The 12,875-nt window shown below is 40.0% G+C and overlaps 1 protein-coding gene across 9 annotated transcripts; it reads right to left on the bottom strand.

The window, feature by feature from the left end:
- Nucleotides 1–1,464: 1,464 nt before the first annotated feature.
- Nucleotides 1,465–10,464, bottom strand: angel2 (angel homolog 2 (Drosophila)). Of its 9 annotated transcripts, XM_026917613.3 has the most exons (10): nucleotides 10,236–10,463; nucleotides 9,468–9,883; nucleotides 9,182–9,390; nucleotides 8,909–8,978; nucleotides 8,071–8,492; nucleotides 6,034–6,142; nucleotides 5,118–5,160; nucleotides 4,807–4,973; nucleotides 2,554–2,737; nucleotides 1,465–2,434 (listed from the first exon to the last, which is right to left on the bottom strand). In XM_026917613.3, the coding sequence occupies exons 1-9, from the start codon at nucleotides 10,283–10,285 to the stop codon at nucleotides 2,586–2,588; spliced, it is 1,638 nt and encodes a 545-aa protein (XP_026773414.3). In that variant the 5' UTR covers nucleotides 10,286–10,463; the 3' UTR covers nucleotides 1,465–2,434; nucleotides 2,554–2,585. The 9 variants fall into 9 exon arrangements, with proteins under 9 accessions (XP_026773414.3, XP_026773415.3, XP_026773418.3 ...); XM_026917614.3 differs by having other exon boundaries at nucleotides 1,465–2,737; nucleotides 9,468–9,880; nucleotides 10,236–10,464; XM_026917617.3 differs by having other exon boundaries at nucleotides 1,465–2,737; nucleotides 10,142–10,463.
- Between the last annotated feature and the right edge of the window lie 2,411 nt (nucleotides 10,465–12,875).

Here is a 12,875-nt window from a genome sequence, read left to right as displayed (position 1 = left end):
TTAATAAATAAACATCTGCAATATGAAATAGTATTAAGGTGTATGTTTAGCCAGATGCTGCCATCTTGTGGTGAAATAAAAGAATAATATAGCACTTGTACTTATCAGACTGTAACACAAATCCTACTGACTTTTTTGTGTGTTACTCAGCTGTGTGGAAAAGAACCCATCAAAACTGGCAGGATGCATCATCACAGCATGTTCAACAGGTGATTAAACATCTGTATGAATAGAATCAAAAGGTTTTTTTTTTTAATATGATCCTCCTGTGGCCCCTGACATCCCTGTCCATTCATCTGATTAACTCCACAGTCCATTAACACTGTAAATGCCATTTTATTGGTATTGCTCAGCTGTTTTATTATTTTTTTACATGTAAGTTGTTTACATGTCTTTTGAATTTTGTTATGTCGCTCAGCTGCATGTTGGTGCAAATACAGTAAAATGGGAATGACATGTTAGCATCACCTGAACAGGTCTTTAAAGATTTGTATAGACTGAGAGTCCATGGGTACTTAAAAAACATCAACGTTTACACTTCCGGCTTTTTGTAATTTCTGGTGTGTTGTAATAAAAGTATGTTTTCATACTTATATGTGCATTAATACAATTTTAAGAAATACAATTTTAGGAAAATCATTGAATCAAACCACAAACACAGATTTAAATATTATTATATTGATTTTTCAATAAATAATGGCTGCGTAATTAACAAAACCATTCACACACACACACACATCTCAGTGGTTTCTGTAACAGAACAAATGTGTGGCTTGAGACAAAACTACACGTGATACAACACTATAACACTTTAACGCTTTAACATTGTCCCTAAATCCCACAGACATGAGCAAAAAATAAATCCATAGCGTTCAGTACTGCTCTTACTGCCACTGCAGCACATGGAGGGATTTCCAAAACCTCAGCAATCAACATTACTATTATTATTATTTTTATGTATGTGCTTGATGATGTCTTAATGCCTTTTTCTTGTCTTAAGAAAAGAAAAAATCTACAGCAATTCTCCTTTCATTCCCATTTGACTGTAAAACATTACAAAAGTAATGTGTAATACACTTTTTCCTTGTTTCACTCAGCTCATGGTAAACCACGAACAATCCCAGTCACAGGATTTAATATGCTCCATACATAAAACAGCATGAGAATGAATCGGATAGGCCACTGATGGTATGTAGTGAGTGCGAGGTACAGAAAGAGCTAAATGGAATAAAGGAAAGAGCAGAAAGAGAAGGAGTGCATCAGAATGAGAGTTACTCCATCCATCAATAACAAACCTGTAGAGAACTCGCATCCTGAAGTGAGAGTTTAGCCTTTAGACTTTCACAGGTTTATATCAATGCCGACCTGCACAGAGGTCCCACATGGATCTATTCGGGACGTAATTAACACGGCTGTAACAGCTGGAGGAAACTGAGCAAAGGATTTAATAAGCTTGAGTCTTGATTTATGTTTGATCCAGATGTTTATTATAAAATATCTGACTTGAACTGTACCAGATTAAAAAAAGAAATAAGGGATAAGAGCAAAAACTCTAGCTGTACTGTGCAATGTAAAAAAAAAAATAATACAAGAGTACTATAATGTACATTAGGGCTCCAACTAATACATGACACACTCCACTTATTCTATAATGCATTAGAAACCAGTAAAATAATTCAAATTCAAATTATAGACACTTTTATAGACTATTATTCTATAGACTTGAGGTGTGTTCCACCTTCTTAACGCAGCATTTAGAATACATCAAGTATTGGATTGATATTGTGTTGAAATCTGTTTTTAGAGACATCATTCATGTTATTGCCATCGTATGAGGTTCTGGAGCATGAAAGCTTCCAGAGTTGAAGAGTTCTAGTTTTCAAAGGATGAAAGCTTGTAAGAAAACATACAGTTCAATCACACAGTTTAAGCTGATTATATACACCTTTAAAAGTCTTTATTTAGCTCAAATATGGTGAGGTCTTTTTCATAGGATTCGTATTCTGCTGAGTTTCATTTATTAAATGTTTTGAGTATTTACCCTTCTAGAATATTCAAATACACAGGATGGTGTTCATCAGTGTTTAAAAAAAACAAAACAAAACTGTTAGCTGCAGCCCTAGCGTACGTATTACACATGTACATAAGACACTTGCACTTCATGCCCAATAAATTAAAAGTAAACTTCAATAAAATCAGGTATGGACACATGGCAGTCTTTAAAAATCCCAATAATAACAATTCTACAGTTCAAGTCTATGTCTTTCCAGCCCGTGACTTCAGCTTCAGGCGTCAGAAGTGGACACAAATCCACCTGATGTGCAATTAAAAAAACGTCACGTAACACACGTGAGAGGAAATGAATCCAGTTTTGCTGGTGAAGAAACTCATCGTAGTCTGTGTCCTCCTGTTCGCATCATCATGGGTGATGCACCTGAAACGATCAGATCCGCTCAGAAACCGCAGGAATAACAAAGTTCCAGAGATCTAATCATCAACAAGCATAAAACAACTGAACAGTCACTTTTAGGTTATTGTGTAAATTTCAGATACATTTCCGCCGCAGCAGCAGACAGACGAGGTGCTCAGGAGTGCAGGCGGAATCGGGCAATGAGAGGGAGGTGGTCGGAGGAGTGGCACTGATTGGGCAGGCCGTTCACTTCTCTCAGCTCGGCCTCGCTGACCAGGGCCAGCCTGGACAGCAGCTGCAGGCCTCGCTGGGGTGCAGCACTGCATTCTGGGAACAAAACACAGCTCCGTGGTTAAGCGGTGTCCGGAAACGCACTGCGGTTAACGTGTGCAGCACGATCACTAACGTTACTGCTTTCTACACACTGCTTCTGTAATTAATGTGCTTTTAGCTAGCTGATACCATAACCTACAACTACAGAAGAAATGTAGTAACAAAATGTAATATAACCCATTATATCTTACTCATAAAGCTGGAGCAATAATAATAATAATAATAATAATAATAATAATAATAATGATAATAATATTGAGTCATGGACATATAAGGCAAATTTTAAAATATAAATCAAGTATATATTTGTGAATTGTTGAAACTTGGTGTAGAATGTGGTGTATAAACATATATTTATATAAAAACACGCAATTGTGAGTTTAGCACTTTTTCTTCAACATTACTTGGCCATGGTCTTAACAGTGATCATGTGGTGCGACCGTGATTTACCCTTCAAATACAATATTTTCTTGAATATGCTTCAAATTTTGAAAGTATTTCAAGTCCAGTAACTTCTGTAGAAAAACACGTATGCAAAACTTCTTTTCTTCAAGGTTGCACCAGACGATATTTCAAAAAATGAACAATTTTAGAATTTTTTCCAAATTTGGCAAAATAAAAATATAAAAGCATTTAGAGTCATTTAAAACGAGCTTTCTTTTTATTTCTTTTTTTTTTTTTTTTTTTTAGAATTGCAGTCATACAGTCACACCACATAACATATTTTGACTCTTCTAATAAATAAAAAATGACTAAACACATAAAAGACTGAAAAAGGTTAAGTGGGAGTTTAGATATGGATCATGTCTTATTATGCATTTACAAATTTTTAAAGGTAAAAAACGAGTTAGGATAGAAACAGTCTGCATCAGTGTTTATACCAGTTTGGGTTTTTTTAGTGAAATGCATGTTCCTCAACTAATATATGGTACAAACGTACGTGCCGTGTTAACATGTCAGTGTGATCAGAGGTATCCAAGATCTTGTACAATCACAAGCCTCAGACCAGTTTAATGAAAATCCCACATTTGGTTATTTCTCAAATTATTACAAATCAGTGAACCTGCTCAACACACCGGAATCCTCACTTAATTACGGAAAAATTACTTTCTAATTTAATCTTAGCAACTCAAATGCGTCACTGTTCAAACATGTCTGGTGATGCACGGTGTCTATACAAGGCCAGGCTGTACGTATTTAAAGCAGGGTACAAGACTGCAACGTTACCGTTTTAACTTCATGTATTTACCTTTTTAGCCTGAATGCTTCATCATCTTAACAATTTAGCTAAAATCATCTGGCTTTCAATCATATGTAAGTATTTTTATAATGAATACTAAAGAGATTGTAACTGTAATGTGAAGTTTAACTGTTGCTTAAGTTTCTTTGTGACTCTTGTCTGCATTATCTCAATAACAAAACCTAATCATGTTTAGGTTATATGCTTTGACGTGAAATGCTATATGATTAACGAGTCATGTGACTTGTTAGCGTTGCGTAGGATTCGACTCAGACATGCTGTAACCCGCTTCGACTCGTGCCTGAGCACTCGGCCTTCCCTCCTCCCGAGTTTGGTCATTTTATCTTCAGGAACTATTTCACCAATCCGACAGCTTCCTTGCTTGTTTTCACACTGAATGTTAACACTAGAGATGGGCGATATAGACTTAAAACTATATCACGATATTTCATGGTATTTTTTGTGGTAACGATAAAAATGACGAGATCTTTTAGGCCACAAGTCACATCAGCGTACAGTCTTGAGAACCGTCTGATTCACGTCTGATCTTCTGTATACGACCCACTTCCATGTTACAGAGGAAGCTCCTTTTCTGAGGATTAATTCTTCTTCCTCATCCAGGGTTGGAACTTCGCCTTCAACGAGATCCTCAATATCGTGGGATGATAAATTCTTATCATGGGGAGGAACTGTACCGGTATATCACGTGTGAAGTGACGACAAAAACAGAGCAGTAGAGGGTTTAAGAGACTTAAAATAAGAGACCGTGTGTGCATGTGGCGTGAGCAGAGATAAACGTATTAAACACACTCAGAGGTCTGACCTGTAAAGCCTGACTCGTCCCTCTGCGCTGGAGAATAGAAGATGTAATCGACGGTAATGGCCGTGCGTGAGTGGCAGGTGGTGATTTCGCGACGACCGCTCTCTTTTAGGTAGTGAGAGTACGCCGAGGTCAGCTTAAAACTGTGTTCAATGCTGGTGCTGTTCAAGCTGGTGAAAGACAAAGAGAGGAAATCATTCCCGAGATCCATCATCAGTGTGTGAAAAACAGAGCTGTGACGCACTGCAGTGTCAGACTGGATTTCATTAAATTCTTTAAATGAAGGAAATGACGTAGAATTAAACAGAACGTACCCTTTTTTTGAACCCTGTTGCCCTGATTCCTTTACATCAGGTTCTGTTTCGGAGACCAAAAAATGAGACCAGTTTAATATATCGGAGTTATTTTTCAACCCACTTTCCATCATCTGTGTATAAATCATGCTCTATTTAATCCGCAACACCAGAATAAACCGTAACAAAAAATCTCATCTGTAACTGGATTAGTTCTTATTTTCATCAGATCTTAGACTACACAAAAGTCATGCATCTTTACCAGCATCCAGTGCTGTGCAAAAGTCTTTTTTTTAGTACAAACTTTGTTATAGATGTTTATTTTCTGACTTCTACATTATTGATTCAGTACAAAAACCTTTTTAGATTCCAAACATTAGTTTTCCAGCACAAAATGAAACGTTACAGAAAAATGTTTGTATGTCAGTAAAGAAAGCAGCAGATTCCATAAGAGACACTTTTCAGATAAAAACAGAATGAAGGCTGCTGGGTTTCGCTGCAGAAATAAGAAGCGAGTCGACAGTCAAAGTCTCCAGAAGAACTGTGGCTGCTTCTGCAAGATGCTCAGTAACACTTCCAGCTCATTTCCTTATAAAACTGCACACACTGCACCTCAGATACTGCTTTATTTATTTAAAGTGAAGAATCGTCACATTAAATATTGACTTTGTTTCATTTATTACTGTTTACTGCTCTTTATAGGATTTTTTAAAAATGTAGAAACATTTAATTTCATTATTTCTGAAGGCATCTTTGCTCTACAGCATTTCTTTCCACGTGCCTAAGACTTTTGCACAGAATGAATAAGAATATCGACTGTCGGAGTTGCCACTTGGTTGGTTTTTAGACTGAATACACTGATGAATTCTTATGAGAGAATACGCAATAACACTGCCTCTGTAATAACCCTTCAGTAATACAGAGTGACGGGTCTCACCGTTAGTCTGGGCTTCGTACTGGCACAGCTGGGAGATGCCGAGGCTGGAGGGCCAAAGGGGTGACGTGAGGATTCGCTGCCCTCGAGGGCTTTCTTCCTGTCCTGATACCTGCGACAGGAAGAGGAAATGAGAGAGAGAGAGGCAACCAGGTGTTAGGAGAGAGAAGAGAGTGATAACTTGAGCTAGATGTCCTCGAAATGCTCCTAAGTGAGTATGGTTTCTGTAACTTGGAGTAATTTCAGTGTACAGCGCTCAAGATTAGAACATTCTCAGGATTTTGTTTTAATGCCAACAACGATGTTCCTTTTCTGCGAGTCTGTAATAATGAATAATAATATTAAGTAAGGCGATGTGGCACTAGCCTGATAACTAGACCATAACGTCTCTACACGATATAATGATATCCAGTAACATTTACTCCAATTATATTCTAGATATAATCAGAGTACACTAGTGCGTGTTATCGCTTAAAAATATTCCAAGAGCGTTTTTTTTCTTCCCAATAAAACGAGACATGAGCCAAATAGTTTGTAAAAAGATTAAATGGAAAACGTATTATATTATTTTAAAGCCTTTTATCAATAAGGGAACAAATAACCCAAATTAAACACATTATAATATCGCATTATTGCATCCAAAAGCATTCCAGATTGAGCAAAAACGCCTCTGTGCCTTTACGTCTCATCTCAGTCATTCCATCTGCACCACATGGGATTAACAGGATTCCCTTTACGTTCCCTTTTCGTTCCCTTTACATTCCCGTTACGTTCCATTTACATTCCCAACAGTGACAAAGTCAACCTTGTGTGTCATAAACCATATGGAGGACAATCATAAACAAAGGGCGCAATGAAGAAATAATACTGCTAATTAAAAATAACCCCAACATACACACATCCCCGAAATACACAAACAAGATAAAGCCCCAGACCCCACCCACACAGCGAAGTACTTACCCTCCACCCCACGACACGCGTACACATGAAAACAAGAAGCTCCATCACCATCAGTTTACGGAAAAGGAGCATGACATCATCCATTATCACAACACCTCCACCTCCACCTGAGCTGCACAGTATATTTGGCAAGAAATTCACCATAAATTCAGTTGTTCACGCTTCCTTCAGGCACAGCGATAATCTCGTTATTGTTTTCCAGTAACGTTATTACGTGATCTGTTTTTCAATCTTCCCTTGTAGAGACTCATACTGCTGTTCAATCTGATGCATCTTTGCCTCGCGTGTACTCTGACATCCTGCTGGGACGATTGTTCCGCCACTGCGATAAGCCGCTCTGCAAACTCGCTCTGCGCTGACTGTACAGCCTGGAGAACCTGATCAACACAAACGAGCCGATCCACGACGTTACTTTAAAGCCTGAGCTGGTGACTCATCATATCATCTGCAGCTTCTCCAACAGGAAGTGCGTCCACTTCAGCCAGGCCACGGGCCTCAGAGTTCTTCTGTTTAACTGTCATCATTAAAATCCAACACCTCGTTTAAATTAGAACCAGCAATGCCACGCGGCATCAACACTTACGTCACGGAGGTGAAATTACACAGAATCATGGAGCAAAAAAACAAGTACGGCCTTCTCCACTGCAGCTCGCTGCTATTCTCCTGACAAAGGGAGCGATTTTCATCATGCTTCGCACAACAAAGACCATAAAAGGGGCAAAAGGACAACGCAATACAGACCATCGATCGTCTAATTCCATCCATGTTTTATAGACATCACAATTCACCGTCATCAGGTTCATAATCCACTTAATATAACGTAATCATGACTGAAACACTGGAAAAAAAACTCTTTTGGCAGTTCTAGAAAAAAAATTTCACTTTTTTTTTTTTTTTTTTTTAAGTAAACTGCGAGCAGGGACAAATCAGTAGTGCACAAGCCTTTGCAGGACAATCTTACAGATTCTTTAATCCCACAGATACGGAGACTCATCAGAAGTGGAGTGTTTAACGCTGGACGACTGAAAACCTTTCTAAAGGCAGCGTACAGTGAACACAGAGCAGCGTGTACACTCTCACCTTGCCAATGGGCATGCCTGCATACTCCAGCTTGCTGTCTGTAATGAAGGTGTAGAGGGGACTCGCGGGCACCGAGTTAAAGTCGCCACACAGCAGTATGGGGCAGGTCGTACCGTCGTCCTGCCGTGCTACGCGACTGATCTCGGCCAGCAGGAGCGCCAGCTGTGCCAGCTTGATGTCACCACGCCGTGGGTTGTACAGCAGGTGAGTCGTGACCACGCAGACGTTACGCTCCGAGCCTGACGCCCCCACGGGCTTCAGCACCACGATCAGTCCCACGTTATCCCGGTCCAGGATCGAGATTCCATGGCGGAAAAACTCCACAGGGTGAGAGGAGAGGAGTGTGAAATGAGACTTCTTAAAAGCCACCATGCAGCCATCGAGCTTGCGGCCAGTCCGGCGTTTGTACTCACAGTGGTAGCCTGCGAAGGAGGGAAAGAATGCAAGAATGTAAATTATACTGTCACTCACACGCTTTATTTCTGTTGGCTTAAAGGTGCAACAGTCGATTTTTTTATTCCTTACTTTACAAATAGCGTGGGAAATATGTAGAAAAAAACTATTGTTTACATCATGGCCTTAGCAAAAGTGTATTAAATTGCTAGAACATCCGTTTGGAAAATGGATTTCTGGTCTGGAACACGTGTTCGTGTTTGGATGTCAGTCATTTACTAGAATCTCTATGGGCCACTGCAGAGCCTGGAGTCGGAGCTTCATGAACATGAGCAGGAATCACTCAAATGTCAAACTCACCTAACTATTAGAGAAAAAAAAGACTAATCTCACCCAATGCACCTTTAAATCAAGTACAAGTAAGTCAGTGTTAAATATTACGTACCTAGCTGTTCTAGACTGGGTTTAATCTGCTTCTGATAATGATCCTCTTGCACCTCCTGAAGACACATTATCTATGGAGACAAATATATTTTAAACACTTAACCACACGAATCATACTGAAGATGTATTACACACACACACACACACAAGGCCTGAAGTCACAATAAAGGATTCTGTCATGAGACGCCATTCCGTACAAATGAACATTAATAAAGCAGCTGGTGCTCAGGACCAGCTCAGTGTGGAGGCTGAAATACACAAGTCCTCATCTCACATCTGCAGCGTGCTGCTCCAGCTCGTGGATGAGGTTGGGGAATCGATGGCGCCACTCCAGCACACGAGGGTTACAGTGTTTGTAAAGGTAAGGATTGCTCAGAAGTAGTTCTTGAGAGAGAATATTGTAGGACATCACTGAGAAATCGAAGGGTCCAACACTTATGCTTGCACGGCTCTCAGTAAGATCCTCCCACTGCCTCTTTAACTCTGTAAGAGAATCATTAATAATAATTAATACAATCTCTGCACTAGAACAGATCACAGAGGTTCTGCTGCATCATCACCTGTTTTAATCCCCGTGCCATCCAGGCGGGGGGAAAGTCTCCCAGAAGGAAGCGGGAACGCTGCATCAGTGGCGCTGTGAGGACTGGGCTCCCGTCTCTCTCTCGGAGCGGAGCGTTTGGGGCTGGGCTGCACACCTCCACCTGAGCGCTCACACTCCAGGCTCTTCCTCCTTTTCACAGGAGGCTCTGCGTCAGGCGTCTTCATCAGGCCAGCTGAGAGATGGAGCGGTCTGGGCCGATCAGTGCTGCGTGACTCGCTCCAGGTGAAAGGACAGGGGGGTCTGGGGGAAGTGAAGGGGTTTCTGGTGATGATCAGTGGAAATGGACTTCTCCAGTACCACTGTCTCCAAACAGCAGCAGCAGCAGCTGGAGCAGAGCTCACTGCACTCAGGGGTCGGACAAACATGGGTTTACTGCTAAGACAGAAGACATCCACCTCAGCTAGTCCACTAACTAAAGAACAGTTTTTAAAGGAATGTGTAGGAACATCACACTACAGCGTCACTGTCTTGTGAGAAACACAGCAGTCACACCATTAAACACATATACAGCTTAGCAACTGTACAACTCTACAGTTACAGCAAAGGCAGCTAATGTTAGCTAAGACACAGCCACAAACCCTACAAGCACAGGACCTGACTAACTAGTCGAAAGTATGCAGAAGTAACACAGACCACAGAGTAATGCAGAGGCATGTGCAGCTCAGAGACGCCAGCAGCAAGCAGCGTTAGCTAGCTAGCATGGGGTTAGCTAGCTAGCATGGCTTACTTCGGGGTTGTTGGTGGACTGGCATATTTTACACTCAGGCGTCGATACATAAACAGTGTCCTCAGTATAAGCTAACGATGTCTCCTACTATTAAAGCGGAATAAATCCAAGTTTGACATGTAACTGAGACATCAGCTAATCGGACACAAAAAACAAAACATTAGCAAGGCCCTTGAAGATGACGTCACTACGGAAGCCCGAATGGAACACGCGCGCACACAGTGTCTACCAGCTTTATCTAGCTTTATTCCAAAGGAACCTAATTCCCACTTCCCATGCAGTCACAAAAAGACTTCTGCTCCTGAATAAAGTGAAAGAAAATTCAATTCAATTTTATTTGTACAGCACTTTTAACAGTGGACATTGTCACAGAGCAGCTTTACAGAAATATATAAATTCAGGATATAAATTGTAAACGTCTGAATTTATCCCTAATGAGCGAGCCAGAGGTGACGGTGGTGAGGAAAATCTACCCTGAGATGACATGAGGAAGAAACGTTGAGAGGAACCAGACTCAAAAGGGAACTCATCCTCATCTGGGTGACAGCGGATAGTGCGATTATAAATAAATCCCTTCTATTATTGTGTACTATATGGACAAATAGTGCAGTTGTATAACCAGGAAATTCATCACAGTTTTCACATGAAGTCTGTTTCGTTGAAGATATCAACTGTGACGGCATCCAAACATCCCAGTTCACCCCAACACTCTACTCCTGTGAATCCTCCAGACCTGCTCCTTTATCTAAGAACAAACTATTCACAGAAGACTTGACTAAACAAATCCTAACCTTCAGCCAAGACTTAAACACTGACACCTGAACCATGAAGTTCTGGTTCATGGTTATTATCCAGTTAAAAATGACATTGCCTCAAGATTTAAACTGGACATTTTTTCACTCACACCCAGAGACTGGTGTCTTTTTATTTTGAGATAAGTACATTAACAAAGTGAATGTATTTTGTTTTCCAGTGGTGCAGCAAAAAAGTAATTTTTTGTTTGCTAAGAGACATTAAAACCTAATTATTAGACTAAAATTATATTCACATGAACCTGATTTCATGAGGCTTAAAAGAAAAGCATTTACAATTTGAAGTTATTGAGAATTTTCACTGAAAACAGTAGATATTGAAATATATTCGGTCAGAATTCCCCTCTCTGAAGGTAACATCTGGGAAAATTCAGCACCTTGTACACATGTGGTTGTGGAAAAGAAAAGAAAGAAAGAAAGAAATTCAGGATATAAAACTTCAGGAGGAAGATCTGATAAACATTTTTTAAAATATTTTTAATATCCAAGAGCAAGGGAATTTTCCCCCCGATTACTATTATATTATTACCTCATATTATATTCCAGTATAGATTATTTTTACTTTAATAAGAATCTTCTGCTTTTGGTAAAAACACATGCAATAGTAATCTCGAAGCATGCTCCTCTTCATCTTGACCTCGCTCTCCTCAGTGGCTTCCATGGTTTGCCTTGGTGTTTAAACACACACTCACTCTCAGATCAAGCATTGTGTGAGAACAAATGTTAAAATCCACTGACACTTTCATAGAAATGAATAAGTCTGACACTGTCCTGAGTACAAATGTCTCTCAGCATTATCTGCTAAACCGCAAGCCAGGGCCCTTAAATCCTCACTAAACATTAGAAGCAAAACTTACTTTACTGCTCTAAGATTAACCAGCGTGTCCTGCAGAGAGGAAGATCTACTGGTAGCTGGGCTCTGCCAGATTTAATGGTCTACTACTGGGCTAAAGCCTGAGCCTGAGTATGGCAAGTCTGTCCCACTCCTGATGAACTGGTGTTCACACATCTGCTGTTACGCAGGTAGTTGCACTTCGATTGCATTCCTTTAAATGATTTTTGTGATGTATCTTTTCCTGGTACACCATAAGCCTTCTTTTGTCAGAGGCTTTCTTAAAGGCTATCTGAGAAAATATATATAATATAAACTAAGTATGAAAAATTTTGGAAGACATTTTGCTAAAAAGTGTTCATTTCCCTTCTGTATAGACCTTTAGGACACTTTGTATTTTAATACTGTTAAATATTTTACAATGAAATATTAAGGTAGAATAATTTGTTTCACCCAGATTGAATCTTACAATACTGAAATACCCGGTTTATGTTTCAGACAGAGTGAGGACTATCTAGTGCCTCCTAGGCCTGTGTGCCAGTGACGTGCCAGCAGGTGGTGCAATGTGCTCGTACCATTCTTTCTGACAGTGCTGTTTGAATCAGCTTGCCTTCATCACATTGCCTTCTCATTTGTGTTAACAATTCCAGTGATCCAGTGCACTTCAGTACAACATCTCAGAGCTAACCGCTGCTTGATTAGTGCTGCATGTAGGATTTCTGTACCCATTTATGGGCATTATTATATCATTAAAGGCCAGGAGTAACTGTGCACCATGTTAGGGAAACAACCTACTAACCATAAACTATACATGTCAGGGCATTTATATTTAGCTGCATGCGCTTGGATTTATGTGCAGAATTTTATAAGACCATTAATGCTCAGCGTTTCTGCTTCTGCTTCTGCTTCTGCCACTGGAACCAGTTTACATCCCTCTTTTCTCAGTTCAATACGCTTTCCAGTGTGCATGCTTGGATAGTCCAGTCACTTGGGCAG

Source organism: Pangasianodon hypophthalmus, chromosome 30 (assembly GCF_027358585.1).
Source record: "Pangasianodon hypophthalmus isolate fPanHyp1 chromosome 30, fPanHyp1.pri, whole genome shotgun sequence".
NCBI lineage: Eukaryota > Metazoa > Chordata > Actinopteri > Siluriformes > Pangasiidae > Pangasianodon > Pangasianodon hypophthalmus.
The sequence above is the reverse complement of the archived record's forward strand: the minus strand, read 5'-3'. Positions and strand labels throughout refer to the sequence as shown.